Genomic DNA, 19723 nt, shown 5'->3' with positions numbered 1-19723 from the left:
ATGTAATAATAATAATAATAATAATCTTTATTTGCTGGTTTGTCATAAAATTATTACTTACGTACCTATACAGTATTTTTCTATAAAACTACATATATTTTACTTATTTATTGTACAAACGAATATGTTCCTACACTTGTAATATTTCTGCCAACGCTTGAGTCCCTTCAGTTAGTATATTATGTCTCCAATAACATAGATTTAAGTTAAGTGTAAAATACAACTAACAAAGTAAACATAAAAATTGACAATAACAAGATTACAAACAGTCCAATAAATTACAATTTACAAACTTAAATACATCCATAGGCTATAATCTAAACATTAGATGGGCCGGATTAGTTACAACTATTATAAAAAAAACTAAGAATTTAAGTCTGTCATAAACCTGCCTGAAAAAAGATTTAAATGTCATATAAAACACTTCCTTTGTAAAAAAGCACAACATTACAATAACATTAAAATGTTCGTTAACGATAATATGTTTTTATAGAAAAATTTAAAATCCATAGCGCTGACAATGTTATCTGATTGCACTAAGAATGAGTGCGTAGAGGTTTCTATGTTGATTATCGCATGCCTCTTACTTGTTATACTGTAATTATTTATTATTTATTTACATTTTATATTTTTATTTATATATATAAAACATCTATTCAAAAGAGCAACATGCAAGTTTCTTGCTCATTCTACTTGTGATGAATCTGCATTCCGAACGAATGGTAGAATCAAAACATGACTATTCAAAAATGCTTGTAATGAGGTTATTTGAATATAGATTATTTCTATTCTTCTTATTATATTCTACCGGTATACTCACTACCTACATACTACAATAAACAATATATTATGTAGCGACACCTCATCACATCATATATATGAAATTATCGTGTCACAGTTTTCGTTCCCATACTCCTCCGAAACGGCTTGACCGATTTTCATGAAATTTTGTGAGCGTATTGAGAAGGTCTGAGAATCGGCCAACATCCATTTTTCATCCCCCTAAATGTTAGGGGTAGTCCACCCCTAAATTTTTTTATTTTATTTTTTAGACAAAATTTTTAGTTTCTATTTTTTTATGATACAACATACAAAAATACATGTAATCCTCAATTTTCACCCTTCTAGCATCAACCCCTATTTTTTTATAGCGTTATTAATTTATATGGCAAAACAATGTTTGTCGGGAAAGCTAGTATCATATGTAACGCTACAGTGATGAGGTGATAACCACCGCGCTACAAAATAATATTATCTACGTTTTGATTAAGACTTTGATAAAGACTGATCAAGGTAACTGAACAATTACCTTGATCAGTTATTATCAGTCTTAATCAAAGTGAAACAAATGTATTATTAAGACATAGGTACTGGTAACCATAGACACTTTTATATATGACCTCGGTGGTCTAGCTCATTACATACCGCTTTATGGCCGATGGTATATATCTAATTTATTTTTGCAAAACACAAACATTTGTATTCATAAGTATGATTGTTTTTATCGATCTGTGTGTTTTCTATGTATAATATGTATGTATTTACAAAAAAAAATCTATGTATATGTATCAGTTATCTAGAACCCATAAAAATATTAATAAAATCTGTATGGTGATAAATATATAAATAAAATCCTGAGATTATTATTATTATTATTTTTGGAAAACAACTCATAACCAAGGGCGGATCCAGCTTTAGCGCCAGGAGGTCACATACAACTATGACTTTCATGATGCTTAGTTAAGCCATCAATGTGCAAAAGCGTTTAATATCATCATCATCATCAAGCATCTTAAATACATGTGCTGCCATCTGTTGTCAAGTAGTTAAACTATATTTTGTCAGTTCACAGTCTGTAATCGTGTTTATGCATAATTAAAAGAAAAAACCGTGCTATATTTAAAAAAAGAACAATAAGCATATAATATCTCTGTAAAAAGGCAGTAATGAAACTAGTTTGACACTGTGGAACTACTCAATACTAGATGGCGCTATGTTATTACGCCATACAAAATTGAAATATATGTACTATTTTTATCAGGTATCCATAAATTAATTATACACAGCTACTGAAGAATGGGTACCAAAATATACTAAAAGCAACTTTTACAGTATTATGTCTGTACTAAAAATAAAAGGTTATTATCAACGACAAGACAGTCGATAAAAGTTTTACATTGTTTATGGTAAGTTTCTACCGAAGAAACTAATCTACCATTATCTATGTTGTTTCTTTCATCCGATATCCATCATCATCTGCTTCTTCCGTACCCCATTTATTTGTGGTTGTCGTAATGTTTTTCACTTCCATTCATCCCTGTTTGCAGTCATCTCGTTAATGACTCTCTTTCTTACCTTATAAACTTTCACACAATCTATCCATCTCTTTTTCGGCCTTCCTCTGGCCGACTACCTTTTTCTGACATTGTAATAATAATATTAATAATCTCAGGATAATTCACACAGCGCTATCTAGTCCCAAGTTAAGAAGCTAGCTAAAGCTTGTGTTACGGGTACTAGATAACTGATACAAATACACAGATTTTTTTTGTAAATACATACATATTATACATAGAAAACACCCAGACCGATACAAACAATCATACTCATGAATACAATAGTTTGTACCGTGCGAGGAATCGAACCCGCGACCATTGGAAGTAAGACGGTGTGCTAAACCGCTACACTTCAAGGACGTTTTCAAATAATCTTCAAATAAAACAATACAAACACTTTGGTAAGCGGCATTTAATTACAAAAAGAACAATACAAAAAGAAATATATATATAATACGCTAAAAACGTTACGAACAAACGTAACAACGTTTCAATCGATATTTATACAAAGCGTGATGCAAATAGTGATCATATTACATTACTACATCGCAATCTCTTGGTAACGATTTCTATTTCATGTAAATCCATTCACAGCCTACAGCCAAAGGTAAAAATAATTACTAAAAATATTACAAAAATATGCAGTGCGCCCCTATGTGTGTTTATTAAGTTAAAACCAATTTAATAGGACTACAAAAAAAAGCACTTAAAATTCTTCCCCACTCCGACAAACTCACTATTCTTCATAACGTCGAGGAAGCCGTTGTAGTGTATTATTAACATATTCGTTTTCTCAAATTGTGGGTTTTATTCAAATTGTAATTTTTCATTAAATCAATCTTTTTCTGAATTTACCTTCGAGAGTGCTTAAAAATATATGCTTCTTTAATATTGCCCAAAAAACCTATTTTAAATGCATCTATAAATATTAGTACGGACACACGTGGCCTTCGCATTATTATACATTTGAATAGAAAACTTATCAGTCTTATAAATATGACTCAATTTCCAATGAAACTAGTACAATTTAATAAATGCATTTTATGTGATCAAGGAACTTTTAAATTAAGCCAATAAAATCATTTAATTTTTTTATATAAAATGCAACTCCTATTACTCGCTGATAATCTCATTTTGTTTAGGTGAATTTTCAAATCGGTATCTCTTGAGTGCATATAATGCAAACAAAAATCAATCGTACAGTCTTGAACATATAATTAAATTTCCAATGCATATTTTATCCCCTCTACAATACTCCCTTAACATATGTTTAAAATTTCACAGACTGTAACAGACTACTTTGTTTTTATTTACCAAATTATTTATTGGTCATATTATCAGCCAGTAACGCGTTCTATAAATTGTTATATAAAAAAACACATCAAATTATATATTGGTCACATTATAAACGAGTAAAGGATATTAATTGTTATATAAAAATATATATATATATACCTCAAATAACTGCATCCGAGCGAGACGGTTGCTAGTTTGGATTAAAAAGTAAAAATGGGGACGCCACTGCATCACAACACTCCGTCATTTCAATATTAAATATCGATATTATTTATCACAAAACAACCATTTCATCTTAAAAATAACATACAATCTAAAATATGTTTATTTATATTTCATATTTTGTTCGATTTGACTTTCTATTAAAAAAATATAGATACGGACTCTTTAAGAATATAACATTGTCAACAGTATTGGAGCTTGTAGTTCCAGCAACTCTTACAAAAGTTGTATTACAAAGTTGCGATTTTTCTAAGTCAATCTTGACATTTTGTCTGACCTGACCTAAGAATCTATATCATATGTCCCGGCTGACTCACAGCCAAAACTAACAAGTCCATAAATCTGGTATTTGGAACATAAGTTTTTTGTATATCATAAGGATTAACATTTTTAAATACTCTTTAAGGGACCAGTGAATAAACGGTGTTGCCGCAAGTAAAAAGAAAAAAACTAGTATAGAATATAAAGACAATATTAACATTCTCATCTTCGCTTCATCTTCACAGATACGCAATGCACCAATCATTATCTATGCTTTCAAAGACAATTTAAAGATTTTAATGTCAACTGTTTAAAAATCATTTTTGTTAAGCTATAGTTAGCCCTTTATTTAACAAATGTGTCATATTGCCTAGTAACTTTTAAACTGCTTTAATATGCACTTTGTTGCATGATTTCGACAAATAATACAAGAAAATTATATGGGTAAAGAAAATTTTCGTGTATTATTTATAGACAATTATTTTAAGAATATATCAAACATCGATCATATTTCTTCAGAATAACAATTTGTCTAAATAAGTACAGTTTGAGAAGTCCTTAAGATCCATGTCACAAATCCATGTAAAAAAATAACGAAAAGTGTTAAGGCATAATAACTTCTCAACCAACTTAAAAAAGCGGGATGTTCTAAATTCGATAGTCTTTTTTCTGTTAATTTTGCAATTCTTTTTATACTTGTTTTTGCAATTTACTCTCGTTGTCCCATGCTATGTCTCAAGATTGTTTTTTCTTTATGGAACAAAATATATATCAAATCTCTTCATTTCAAATTAAGTAATTCCAGACCACACGCATGCTTATTTCATTGCATATATTATACTTATGCATAATTCATTAACATTATTCGATTACTTAATATTACTAATTGGAATCCATTCGGAATTAAAACAATATTAAGCTAAAACCAATATAACAAGACTATATACAATTTCCACCGAAAACAAGCGCTTATAAATTCTTCCCCACTCCGATCAACTCATTCTTCCCCATTCCGACTAACTCATTCTTCTTCATAACATCAAGGAAGCCGTTGTAACACGTGTTATCAACTTGCTCATCTTTCCTCACGCTCAAATTCTGTATGGCTTCATTCTCATTGGTGTTTTTCATCAAATTCAAACCTTCATCTTGAGTGTCCTGCTCTAGAGGAGCTTCGGAGTGCTTAAAAATTATATGCTTCTCTAAACTCGCTTTTTGGACGCATCTGTACGGACAATGCGGACATTTCACGGATTTCTGCCTCGGCCGATACGGTTTCACTTGACTTTTTATATCTACTTTGTCACCATCTTTCTCATTCAGATGTCTCTGTTTGTGTTTCGTTAAATTGGTCTTTTGAACGCAACGGTAACTACATAAATCGCAACTGAACGGCTTCTGGTCCGTGTGGAGGTACATGTGTTTGACTAAATTGGGCTTCTGCACCGTTCTATAATCGCAGTACGGGCACCCGAAAGGTTTATATCCGGTATGTGTCCGTTCGTGTACAACTAAATTGTTTTTTTGTGCGCAGCGATAGTTACAGTACTGACACCGGAAAGGTTTCTCCTTCATATGTACTAATATATGTTTAGCTACGTTATTCTTTTGGCCTGACTTGTAATCACAAAAGTTACACGAAAATGGCTTCTCGCCTGTGTGGGTGCGTTCGTGAATTTTCAAAATGGCGGGTGACTGACATCTGTAGGAGCATTGTGAACAGCCGAATTTACCTAATTTCTCGCTCTGTTCACTATCCTCTAAACATGTTTTCGAATGCTGTCTCAAAAGCCGTTTAGACGAAAATATAACGTTACATTTGTAACATATGTACTCACCCTTAATAATATCCATAGACAAATCTTCCGTAGACAATTTGTTTTGAGCGCTCGAATCGTTCTCATTCTTTTCGATGCTATCCGTGTATTGGACATTAGGATTGTACTCTGCATAATATATTTTATTTTGGTCTGTGGGCTTCAAATTTTCCTTTGGCTCTTCTGTTTTCGTGCTGTCATCTTTCCCGCCATTTTCAGTTGGACGCGGTTTTTTCAACTCCTCCGCGTACGGGCTGGCGTTCTCGAATTGTCTATGGATGACTAGATTTTGGGGATTGTCTCTGGTTACGTTTGATATATAGTTTTGTGCGTAATTTTGGGGACGGGAATATAAATCTATAGGGTTGTTAGCAGGTACATTTTGTATTTGGTTATTGTAAACTGCGTATATTTGACTATCTTGGTGCACAGCCTGACTTCCCTGGGCTGTCTCTGAGTGTACTTGGCCTGCAAACAGATCAATTAATTAAAAACAAATCAACACATTTCTTATCAAATATAGTTAAGAATTTTATTCTATCTTGAATCGTCAGGGAATATTTGGTACAAATACTCGAATTAAACAGACTTACATATATTTTTTGCTACAAATCTGTATTTTTTATGTATGTACTAGCTGTGCCCGCTGGTTACACCCGTGTGAAGTTTATAGCCTATTTGTTATTTTGATGTATAAGCTATCCTACAGTAGTTTCATGAAAATCCCTTCAGTAGTTTTTGCGGGAAAGAGTAACAAACATCCATCCATACTCACAAACTTTCGCGTTTATAATATTAATAAGATATAGTGTTAGACATTGTCAGCTATTGACATGTTATATACCAAAGTATATTTTGTTAAGCAAAGGCTTTAAAGCAAAGGATCCCAAACTTTTGGCGTAGACCCCTTCCCATATATTTCGGTTATGGGTAACCCCCCATATACAGACAACCCAGAACAGAGTTCTCTGGCGCAGATGTACAGGGCGACCCGACCCCAGATAAACTGGGAACAGGTTGGACAAAGAAGAGGGTAACCCCACATTCTTACCTGGAATTGATTTTTTTGTAAATTTCTACCTGTAGTAAAGTATAGTGTTAAAAACATAAAGTAAAATAAGATGACCGTTGTCGTAGTCCCCTTGCAGTTTGTCATAGACCCCTAGGGGTCGATATAGACCACTTTGGGAATCACTGCTTTAGAGAAAGTATTTTTTGTAGTTTTATTATCATCTTACATAGTATAAAACAAAGTCGCTGTCGCTGTCTGTCCGTCCCTATGTATGCTTAAATCTTTAAAAATACTATTCTAAATAATATATTTTAAAACGCGGTTTTTTTAATAGATAGAGTGATTCAAGAGGAAGGTTTATATATATTATATATAAGTATGTACATGTATTATAGAGTGATTCAAAATGCAGGAAGAATTATTACCTGATGTCACATAATATTTCAATGGCAACAAAATACACTCCTGTGCGAAACAGGTCAGTAGGTGAGCCATAGGCCTGTATGAATACAAACTACCAACTAGCACTAATTCATTAGAGACAAAATATTAAATCCTTCCTGGATTATATGTATAATACATGTACATCCCACATCCCATCCGGAAGACGCAGCGTGGGAAGGCCTCCAGCAAGGTGGACCGACGATCTGGTCAAGATCGCGGGAAGGCATTGGATGCGAGCAGCGCAGGACCGATCGTCGTGGATTTTGGGGAGCGATTTTTCTTCCGGGCTGCGAATGATGATAACGTCATACAAGAGGAGTCTAGTATTATATATATATATATATATATATATATATATATATATAATACATGTACCCCCGTACGAAGCCGGGGCGAGTAGCTAGCTAGTACTATAATATTACTTCAACACTCAGAATTTATATAAGTTTTATATTTATTAAAATGTAAATTTAATATAATAATGTTTTTCTAACATCTATCTAATGAATAATGTATGCAATTCGACTATGACGTTATTGAATTCTTTTCATTATCATTCCACCATTGTATTATAAAATAATTAATATTTATGATTATATTGTAACGCGCGAGTGAAGACAAAGGCTGGAACTAGTATTTGTGAAAAGAAAACCTTGAGGTAAAATTTTAAAGTGGAAGATATCTACGTAAATGTCTTATAAAATTTTTTGTAAAAAAGCTTATTATAAAATTGAAGAATTTATATATGAGAATAATGTTTTTGTAGAAAATTTCTAACTTAAAATTCATAGCGCTGACAATGTTATCTGATCGAACAGAGATTAAGTGCGGTTTCTATGTTGATTGTTGCATGCCTAATCCTTGTTAATGTAAATTTATTTAAAACAACATTTATTTAAAAGAGCAACACATAAGTTTCTTGCTCATTCTTCTTATGACGAATCTGCGTTCCGAATAAGTAAAATCAAAAGTGCTTGTATTGAGTTTATTTGAATAAAGATTATTTCTATTAAAAATATATAATTTTCTAAGCAAATATGTGAGCTTAGACCAGAGATATTTGACCTTTATTGACTACAAAAGGTTAAAATGTCACATGTATATGAAAATTACGTGTATTGCATCATAACAAGGTGTGGAACGACATTCCAGTCAGATTTTTTTAAATGGATGATAATGGTATGGTGCACTCGCCTGCGCTAACGATATTCACCGGTGTAAGATGATAGAACTGTAAATATATGATGATAGGACTAATATTATAATATATTAATGTACTTATTAATAATATTAAAACTATAACAATAGCAGTATTGTTTTCTATAATAATAATAATAATAATAATATTATAATAATTGTTAATGGTCCTTAACGACATTAATAATATTTTTTTTTAAAACCATATACATATAAAACACCCAGGACAATATAAAAATACAAATGTTTGTGTCATTATAGTCCATTGTTTCGTCTCACACATATAATTCGCCTGTATTTGATTATGACAATGTTATCTATTGAACAGAGATTAAGTGCCTAGCGGTTTCTATGTTGATTGTCGCATGCCTAATCCTTGTTGTTAATTAAATATAAGTTAATCAATATTTATTTAAAAGAGCAACACACAAGTTTCTTGTTCATTCTTCTTGTGATGAGTCTGCATTCCGAATGAGCGGTAGATTAAAAAAAATTGACTATTCAAAAGTGCTTATATTAAGTTTATTTGAACAAAGATTATTTCTATTTCTATTGTGTCCATGTGCCCACATAGACACAATAGATATATAGATAGATCTTATTGGAAAATACAATACATTTATTATTTTTGTTAAAAATGGAGACCAAAGAAGATAATATTGAAAAGTTGAAGCTGCTAATTATATTGAAGAATGTAAATATGAAGACATTATGGATTTAGAGATGTGAAAATTGAATCATGGCGTTTCATTTATCTCCACAAATATTGAACTATGATTAATAGTTAATGGTAAATACTGCTATTGAGTAAAAACAATATATATGCATCATGACTAAGGCCAGTGGCGGATCTTCCTACGGGCTTTATGGGCTGCAGCCCAGGGTATAAAGGGCCCCATCCCCCACTGAAAACAATAGGCGATATCATATTTTTTTTGTTAAATTCCACGCGGAAGAAGTCGCGGGTACAGCTAGTAATTAATAAAGTCTACCGTGTATTCGGAATGTAGTTTCAGCTGAGAAGATCTTACGAGAAGTTCTGCTCTTACTCCTTTCAAATGAGAATATTCATAACTGTAATACGTTCTTATTTTTATTTCTCTATCCACCTAAAGGTATTCTGGAAGAGATTGCTTAGCGATAAGACCGCCTTTTGCATCAATGTATATTTTCTATTTTAATTGTTTTTGTTTTTGTTTTTGTTCTGTAATTGGTGCAATAAAGTGTATAATTAAAATAAATAAAGATTAAATTTGGGTAATTATAGGAGGATGTGTAACTTAGGTTACTTTTATTTTAGAAAAATAAAGTTAAATTCCACGCGGACACAAACACGCGTAACAAATAAATATTATGAGATAATTTTAGATCAAGCTGGAGGCAAGGTCAATAGATAGCTTTGTAATTTCATAGGTCATAGTTAAACTCATTTGAATAAATAGCCAATTGTTTATAACAAAACTGATTCAAATGGATGCTAACATCTTATACATAAAATTCTCGTGTTACAATGTTAAAGATAGCAGAATTTTAATATTTTTTTTAATTATGCAGAATAAATACATTAAATCAATAAAAAAAACCATGATACACAGTACCATGTATTTTTTTTGAGGGTTGATAATGGAATGGTGCACCCGCCTGCGCTAACGGTTTATGCTGGCGGGGCACCAGTGGAAGATGATAAGATGAGCATGAGGTCAGGTCAGTTAGCCCATCGTGACAAATTCACCAGGAATTTAACACGATGGTTTCCAGGGTGAACCGCGTGGAGGTCAACCTGACATGGTACATTGCTAGCAATGGGGTTATCGATCCACATTACTAACAATCCCCTTTACCCCCAGTACCATGTATTTGACACATATATATATTGCTCTTGTTTATTGTTAAAGGCTGAGGTCAAATTGGGAATAGATTTCAACCACTGAGAGAAATGTAGTTTGAATAAATAGACAATTGTTTAGAATGAGACTGATTCAACTAGATATATACTGAACTGTTACCACAAATATACTGAAATTTTATAATGTGGCATTAGAAAATACATTCAAACCTAAATTTACTTCCCTTCTATCACCAACCCCTATTTTTAAATGCTATGTTAATTTATATGGCGAAACAATGTTTGGAGGTCGGGGAGTAATTCATAAATGTATGAGGGTGAAAGCGCAGGCACAGCTAGTATAAGATATATATGTGATTTTAAGAAAAAACTTACCATTCAATCCATTTACATTTGGCATCCCTTGACTCATATTATCATAGAAATAACTGTCATCGTCCTGTTCAGATTTTATATGGAATGGCATCGGTAATAAATGGTCACCTTCTAACCTTTGACTCTCATGACCGTTCATATTCGTAGCGACCAGTCTTTGACCCATTCTTTGGGCTATCGCTTGGTCCAACCTCTGTACTAAACTTTGGTCCAATCGTTGGACCAGATTTTGATCCAATCGTTGAGCTAAATTTTGATCCAATCTTTGGGCCAAATTTTGCTCCAACGCATGTGAGAAATTTTGCTCCAATAAATGATTGTCTTGAGCACACTGCACCATGGACATTCTTCTCGATTCATGAGCCAAAATGTCTTGATCAATATTTCTATTCAAATGATGCGAGAGATCTAATTCATGATTCAAATCATGAGATACTTCATGCCTCATATTCTGTGGTAGAACATCACCAATTCTTAAGTCCTGCTCATTTAATTGCTGCGCCAATGTTTGGGCCAAACCATTCTGTAGTTCCAATTCATTTGACAAATTCCTTGCCAATTGTATATCCAAGTTTCTATTGATAATCAAATCTTCATGTCTTAAGTTCTGTGGTAGCTCATTGGCTAAGTTGTGAACGAGATCTGCATCTGAAAAGTTCCGTTGTAAGTACCCTGGTATTTCATTGAAATTTAGACTTCTACTCAAGTGATTAGTCTTCAGCATCAGTGTGGACATCTGACGAGGCGATAATGGCAGTTGGAAGTTGTGAACTAAGGAGTTGTTTAGGGATGTTTGCATGACCTGATGTAGCTGTTCCATGGATATTGGTGTGTGCTGGTCTGGTGCTTCCATTTGAAATGGCTTTTGTAGCTGAAAATCCATATTAATCTATTTAGTTTATATAAATTACACATGGAAAAAAATTAAAATAATATTTTAAAAAATTTGACATTCATAAGAAGCTAAAATGAATATTATATAAACATGATTAAATTATTTTTGTTTTTTTTAATTATTATTTCAAGGATATATATATATATATGTGAGCATAGTTTTTATTTTCAATCTGAATATTACCCCAAACAAAAGCTAATCACTGAATCAAATAAACAATACCACCATTTTGTTTAAATAGCAAAATGTTTACATATCTGTTAGTTTATTTAAATAACTTTACTTAACAAAATGGAACTAAGGACAAGACGCATATATTAATAACATAAAAAAATATACTTGCTAATTGTAAAACTATAAAATTATCCTCAGTAATTGCTAATGGTCATTCTTATTAATTGTTCATAAAGGAATAGTGCTACATTATGAATTAATTTCCATCACCTTTTTTGTAGACTCTACATTACACATTTTCACCAATAAAACGACAGAACGTTGATAACTCTTATAAAAAAAATATGACAAAGAACTTACGATATCCGCGTACTTGAAAGCCCTATTTTCTTCGTCCAGGACATGTTGGTCTTCTCTCTTCACGAAATCCATTGTGTTTTAACGATGCGGCTTCTTTTATTGTACACATACACCTAATTTAATAAGAAAAATATTTCATCCTGAATTCCTGTAACGTTCTGTTCATAACCTAACATTCATAATTTAAATCAAATTGACCGTACAGAGATGTACCTAAGTATATAGAAAAAATAATTTTACAAGTCACAAAATTACATGTTTCGTCTAATTGTTACAGTAGGAAATTGTAAGTTTTAAGGATAAAAATATAAAAATTCTATTCACTTGACGTTAAAAAGCGAAAGAAAGGAAGCGACTTTACCACAGACAAGAAGATTTCACAGAACATCATTCAGTGTTACTAGTAACTGAAATATCCCAACTGAGAAGGTAACCTAATCATTAATTATTTAAAAATGGCGGTTTAGTTACTTATATATTATATTTTGTTATACTTATAGGCGCAAATTTCACTATTACCTTCTACTCAGAAGGTTTTAAACTAAAAGTTTAAAAAATTACCATAAAACTTAAGTTACCTTAAAACTTTTTATGGTATTTTTGATCTATAAAATATATTTAACGCAAAGGCTGGGTTACAACTGCAAGTTTTAGTTTTATATAATTATTATAATATAAGTAAAGATATTTATTTTGTGACAAGGGTATTTTGTTATTATTGACATTACATTCTCACTTGTACTCTCATATCGAATTTATCCTGATAAACATTTTGTGACATAATATAAATGTAAACAACCGTTAAAAATAATTTAAAAGGTGTTGATTCGATTGGTATATTTAATTATAAATATAAATATTAATGTAAATAAAAGCTTTCTTATAGCAATACTTAGCCTCGCAATAGACAACAATAACTCTATTTATATTTTCGTTCAGAAGTTATCATACTTCTATTCAGGAATTATATATACTCTACTCACTTTTCATTCACACTATAATAAACAGCTTTTAATAGCTGGTTAATTTACTATTATTATTATCCCATAAAAATTACAATACAATTATATTTTTATTCCACTTTACAGAAAAAATGTAAATGGAATTATGAAACCAATAGACTTATGAAATTAACTGTCAGTCTCAAATTTAGGCTGTCAGTTATTTTCATAATTATTTATTTTTATTCATGTTTCTTTCCAGAATTATTTGCATTAGCAATATCGTAGTCCCAATCTCACCAAAACTTCTTATTAGAAGTGGAATATATAAATATCAACTGAATACAAGGTAAATTTAAACTTACTGATCCTAAATTAAAAATATTGAAAAGTACGTAAATACAATAACCTCCATAACTTAGCCGGCGTAATTCTAGTTTATTTTACCATGGTCGTACCGAATTTACCAGTTTTTAAGGCTGGGACTGTGTTGAACTGACGGTACATTGCTAACAATGGCACTGGTCTCCATTACAGAATCCATTCCCCCTGAACTTACTCATTTTGTTTTTATTTTTATTGGATGATAATGGTATGGTACACTTGCCTGTTCAGCTATTCAATAGAGTCATGTTTTTAGACAAGATTATAACGATTCGGCATTATTTATGAATATTGTGTTTATGTAATTATTTATTAAATTTTATGTAGTATGTGTCCATACATAATATTTATGTATATTAAATCTTATTCATAATTTTTACATTTTTATTTTTAAATGGACTATACATACAAATCTCTGTTTGCTCTATGGTTGACTGGGAGAAAATACCACAAGGTGTTAAGTCCTAATACCATTGTAGGTCATTGTCCTCCTCCATCCATCCATTGGAAACAATTATCATTAATTCCTTATCATTCACCATGAAGGGCTAACTTTTCTGACCATGGTCATCCTATCATCTGCCATTAGTGCCCTAGTATATACTGTTAACATAGTTGGGTACAGCATACCATATATATACATCTATACATATAAATAAAATTGGAGTGTCTGTTTGTAATATTGAAATAACTGTTTTATACTGTATGCATATGAATATAAATATGGAACATACACCGAAATGCAATGAAAATTGAAGGCATGCAATTTTTTATAAATGATTAAATTTATGTCATTAGAATTATTGGCATGTATAATTATTAGTTAGCATAAAATTACTAAATTCAATAAATTCTTTGATGCTATAAAAATACCAGTATTTCTAAATTTTAGACTAAGAACTACAACATCAGACATGTCGAAATCAGCACTGGTCATCCTTGCCCAAGGCGCTGAGGAGATGGAGACCATCATCACTGTGGATATGCTCCGAAGAGCTGGTGTAAGTTTCACTTGTTAGGTAGTTATTGCATTATTAAGCTGTGGCATGTGCTGCAGTCAAGTTAGATGCTTATAATATAGATGAAGAAATAAAAAAATCTAACAAATTCATTTTGTGCCATTTATAAGCCACAAATGTTATGAAATACAAGACTTATCAAGTAGTTGCATATGTATATATTTATTTATACATATACATATATTTAGTACATAACAAAACTGTATTGCCTCAAAAATAACAAATCTTGTCATATTGACTTTAAAGTGCATTTCCCAATATTTTGATTAAGTTTTTCATGATAATTCAGGTAGTGTTTAATCGCCATGATCATGGGTAAACTGAGGGGTAGATAAATTATATATACCAATTACAAAAATAACATAATTACAATACAGATGTAACAATATATGGATGGATAAAGAAACAAAACTCACAATCAACAGCCGTCTTCTACAACATGATTTCTAATTGCAGGTGACAGTGACATTAGCAGGTCTGGATGGTAACAGTCCAGTGCTGTGCTCCAGGCAAGTGACTGTGGTACCTGACAAGTCACTGGCGGATGCACTCGCAGAGAATCCTCAGTATGATGCTGTAAGTTTGCGTTTTGACAACCTTCCATTTTCCTTTCAGACCCTTAGAACCCATTTTTCACATAAAAAAGTAGCCTATGTCATCAGGGTTTGTGTACCAAATTTTAACTGTTAAATCAGTTCAGCAGTGTTAGTGTGAAAGCGCGACAGACAGATCTCAGAGTTACTTTCGTATTTTTAATATTAGTAAGTTGGTATCCAAACGATGCCAATAAATAAAGCATCTATACAACGCCATCTGATAATAGATGTTTAATGTAACTCATTGCATTGTAGATATTTTTTTTAAGGATGTTAATGGAATGGTGCACCCGCCTGCGCTAACGGTTTACGCTGGCGGGGCACCAGTGGAAGATGATAAGATGAACGCGTGGAGGTCAACCTGACATGGTACATTGCTAGTAATGGGTTATTAAGTCCACATTACTAACAATCCCCTTTCCCCCCCATTGTAGATATTGAAAGTATCATAAAGAATCGAATAGAATAGAAAAATTATGATTTTCGCATTTATGCCCAATTTACACTCAGTCCGCGTGGGCAGGGAAGTGAGCAGCGCGAGAGTGTAAACACGATATTTCCCATGCCATTGGCGCTGCCACTCGCGCTGCCCGGCGCTCCCTCGATTGTCGGTTTTTCGTGCGCGAGTCTAAGGACTGGAAGCGTGTTTTTACATTCAGCCCTCTCGCACAGTTGTCGCCCGGCAATATTTCCGGCAGCGCAAGTGGCAGGGGAAGCAGCTGAATGTAAACGTAGCATAAAGTATATTTTGTACACATCTTTAACATATATATGCCCATTATGTAACATAACATAAAAAATATCATCCCAATTCCTTCAGGCGTAAAAAAGCCGTATTTTTGCCGTAAAAAAAACATATATTAATAGTTTATACTTCCTGTTGTACTATATGTATCAAAAAGTAAAGGCCATTATTTTTGTTTTCCTTTCTTATATGATATTAATGATAATATGTAATTTTCTGTATGTAGGTAATTCTGCCTGGTGGCCTGGAGGGGTCGGACCGCCTCTCCAAGTCCAGTGTGGTGGGTACACTTTTGAAAGAACACGAGAAGGCTGGCAAGATCGTCGCTGCCATTTGTGCTGGTAAGTGTCACAGCAATACGCTGCATTTATAGGCTCTGTGGTCAAGCTATTTAGCTGTTATTCCGATGGTAAGCAACCATCGATTCTGACACTATCTTCCGCATTTCTAAATTTTAACGATTTTATTTACTTGTTTCATTTAGATTTTGCAGTGATAAGAGCAGACCAGTCTCTACAAGCAGCACTCGTTCACGAGTATGACGGATGAGCCAGCCATCACTGCACTCGTACCATATTTAAGGGAGCCCAATGACCCGGCTTTAAAAAATAGATAACAACCTATTCTCAGACGTACCGAATGTACATATAAAATTTTATCAAAATCCGCCAAGGTGTATTGCAACTATCACTGTAACAAGAATTTTATATATTAGAGATACTTAATATTTCTACAAACAGCTCCGACGGCGTTCGTTGCGCACGGCGTGGCTCAAGGCAAACGTGTGACGTCATATCCGACAACCAAAGACAAGATCGCAGGCGTGCCCGGCGACTACCAGTACGTGGAGGGCGAGAGGGTGGTCGTGGATGGTAACATTGTGACCAGCAGGGTGAGATATTGTCTTATATCATTTGTGACTTGCAGGAGCTGACAGAAACTACGGAGACTTGTATAACAATGGATTTTACGTATAGTATGTTTTTTACAAGCAATCGCAATTTTAATAGCAAGGCCTATTACTTACTTACTAAACGATTACTTGAATGACGAGCGTGCATGGCAATAGATTTTCATGTACGGGATTTTCATTTAATGTTAGACATAGACACCTATATAAATACCTATGCATTGTAAATAAACTGGCTTTTAAAAAAAAAGTAATTCAATCGAGTTTCTTGCCAGTTTTTCTCAATTGGATCTATATACCGAACTGGACTGTAGGGCAAAAAAATTGTAATGTAAAAACTTGACGTTCATAAGCGGCTAAAATGTCCTACATGAAAAAATGATTTTTGAATTTAATCCCGGAGACTAAATTGACAGGTGTAAATGTCAAATTTTCAAGTAACGTTACCACCTATAGCGGGCTAGTGTTACACCTGTTCAGGCAGGAGTTGGCCTTCAGTCACTCCATAAGTCCTTCCGCGGGTTTGGAGTGCCATCTGCACTCGCCCCTATCGTCCGGTGAAGCTGTAAACGCCTGCTGCTGCCAACAGCATTAGAGCAGTCCGAAAAAAAAATTTTTTTTTTCCAGGGACCCGGAACAGCGTACTGGTTTGGACTGACGCTAATTGCGCTGCTGACCAACAAAGAAAAGGCTGATGCAGTGGAGAAGGGCATGATCATCACCGGTTATTAATTATATTCGCTATTATCTCATATGTATAAATCTATAATATTGTGTACTTTATGTATATGAAAAAACCTACACTGTTAGTTTAAGTGTAACATTCATATATAAAGTATAATTTATTTTTCGATCTGTTATGGCTCTAATAAAACATTGTTTATAAATTATCTTTTATTTTTAGAGTTATACACACTTCTGTATCAGCCTTTTCATAGTCACTGAATATCTCCATCATAGGGAGGGGCCCTATGATGGAGATAATATTTATATTATTATAAACGTGATATTTACGGTGATAATGTTTATGTTTTAAAGGTAAAGTTTGTGAGTTTGAATATTCGGGATGATCTCCGGAAATCTCCGAAGAAAAATATCCAAAATTAGATCAGTAGGTACATATCGTCATAGTGTTAGAATATTGACGGATATCATGTAGTAAATATAATTTACGGCCTGTGCTGTATCGGTTTGACCTTACTCCCGCTGGTCGCTAATTGGAATCCTCGCACGTCACAAACAGTACTATGGGACACAGTTACATAGATACATCAAAATAATTATTGCATTTAATAATGGCTAGTAAGACAAATCCAATATTGTGTACTAAGCACTGCCGTGTCTAAACTGTGTCAAAATAGTGGAGACTGGAGCGGAAACAACTATTTATTAAAAAAAACTGTAATAACTGTACATAGGGACAGGAATTCACGCTAGAACCTAAGTGGTCTCGGACAGTGCTGTTTCAGAGGAGCTTCCTCCCGCGTACACTTAAGATTGTGGAATGAACTTCCTGCCGAGGTTTTCTCACGAGACTACAGCATGGGGTTTTTCATGGTTATATTAAGGTTTCTTAAGCGTCGGCAAAGCGCACGTGATACCCCTGGTGTTTCAGGCGTCCATAGGCTACGGTAACCATTTACCATCAGATGGGCCGTATGCTTGATTGCCACCATCGTAGTATATAAAAAAAATACAGAATCCAACATCTATTTATCACGCCTCTCAATGATAAGGGTGATCTACCCCTAAATATATATTTTTATTATAACATTTCAGCATTGAAAAATACATACAACATCAAATTTCAAACCTTTACGATCAACCCTTTACGATTTTTTTATAGTGATATTAGTACTTCAATGTATATGACAAAACAACGTATCAGCTAGTTATTTAAAAAAAATAATGGACAATCTGCCAGCAAGATATAGCATTTAGATTTTATTATAATTTAGGTTAAAATAAAAGTCAATTATATACAATAAATCTATATTTGGTTAATATTCAATACACATATAATATTGCAACATACATTGTAATAAATAACTAAATGCATGCAATACTATTATTAAAGTCAATAAATATTGACATACAGTTTATTTCTATACGATTATAATTATTTACCCTCCAGGACTCGAATCTGAGAACTCACTATTCCGGACTGAGTTTCCAATTACGCCAATATAAGACTACAAATACAAAAAGTAGTAGTAACTTAGTAATTTTAAATTTCTTAACATCATTCTTTAATTATATAATTCAAAGCTAAATATATCTTCACGCTTATAATCCCAAATGGTATGAGCAATGCTTGACATACCCACATTTCAATTCATACATGCAGAGGACTAACCTACCGTCGTATCTCTGATTTGGTTTGTTACATGTGTTTCCATTACCAGCATCAATACGTACTATATCTTAACACAAAGTTTATCTCTGTCCTTTATTATCGAACTTACTATAACGTTCGAAGTAGGACTAATCTAATTACAAGGTCACCATTCGTTTCAAAATTTATTTCTTATTTAACAATGATCCTAATAATATACCATTAAATTCTAATTAATAGTCATCAGGACTGTACAGAGTCGGAAGCATGTGGTCTATCCACAGATACGAATTGCAACAGATATCAAAAACAAAAATAAGCATGATGAGTGTACTCGCTCTCTATGGCTATGATTATTTAACAAGTTAATCGCCCCGATGATATCAGAAAAAAATTCACATGTGCCATGCTAACTTTATTAGATAATTTAGTTAAAAATGTATCAAGGATACTTTATGTATCATAGAATTTTTTTTTTGTCAAATTTCCCGGAAAAACTTTTTTTATGTGACACACATATAACTGACATGGCGATTAACGTGTTAATCCTATAACTCA

At 32.8% G+C, this 19723-nt stretch overlaps 2 protein-coding genes across 2 annotated transcripts; one reads left to right on the top strand and one right to left on the bottom strand.

Moving 5' to 3' along the window:
• Positions 1 to 4354: 4354 nt before the first annotated feature.
• On the bottom strand, positions 4355 to 12577 carry LOC131842285 (zinc finger and SCAN domain-containing protein 2-like). The gene is made up of 3 exons (XM_059190821.1): positions 12236 to 12577; positions 10807 to 11677; positions 4355 to 6400 (listed from the first exon to the last, which is right to left on the bottom strand). The coding sequence occupies exons 1-3, from the start codon at positions 12305 to 12307 to the stop codon at positions 5085 to 5087; spliced, it is 2259 nt and encodes a 752-aa protein (XP_059046804.1). The 5' UTR covers positions 12308 to 12577; the 3' UTR covers positions 4355 to 5084.
• Positions 12578 to 13388: 811 nt separating this feature from the next.
• LOC131842328 (protein dj-1beta-like) lies at positions 13389 to 17617 on the top strand. Its single transcript, XM_059190866.1, has 6 exons — positions 13389 to 13525; positions 14453 to 14561; positions 15036 to 15155; positions 16147 to 16261; positions 16661 to 16812; positions 17458 to 17617. Exons 1-6 carry the CDS (start codon positions 13425 to 13427, stop codon positions 17560 to 17562), a joined length of 702 nt encoding a protein of 233 aa, XP_059046849.1. The 5' UTR covers positions 13389 to 13424; the 3' UTR covers positions 17563 to 17617.
• The last annotated feature ends 2106 nt before the right edge of the window (positions 17618 to 19723 follow it).

Source organism: Achroia grisella, unplaced genomic scaffold (genome assembly GCF_030625045.1).
Source record: "Achroia grisella isolate CSIRO2021 unplaced genomic scaffold, CSIRO_AGI_Agris_v1 utg2156, whole genome shotgun sequence".
Taxonomy (NCBI): Eukaryota; Metazoa; Arthropoda; class Insecta; order Lepidoptera; family Pyralidae; genus Achroia; species Achroia grisella.
The sequence above is the reverse complement of the archived record's forward strand: the minus strand, read 5'-3'. Positions and strand labels throughout refer to the sequence as shown.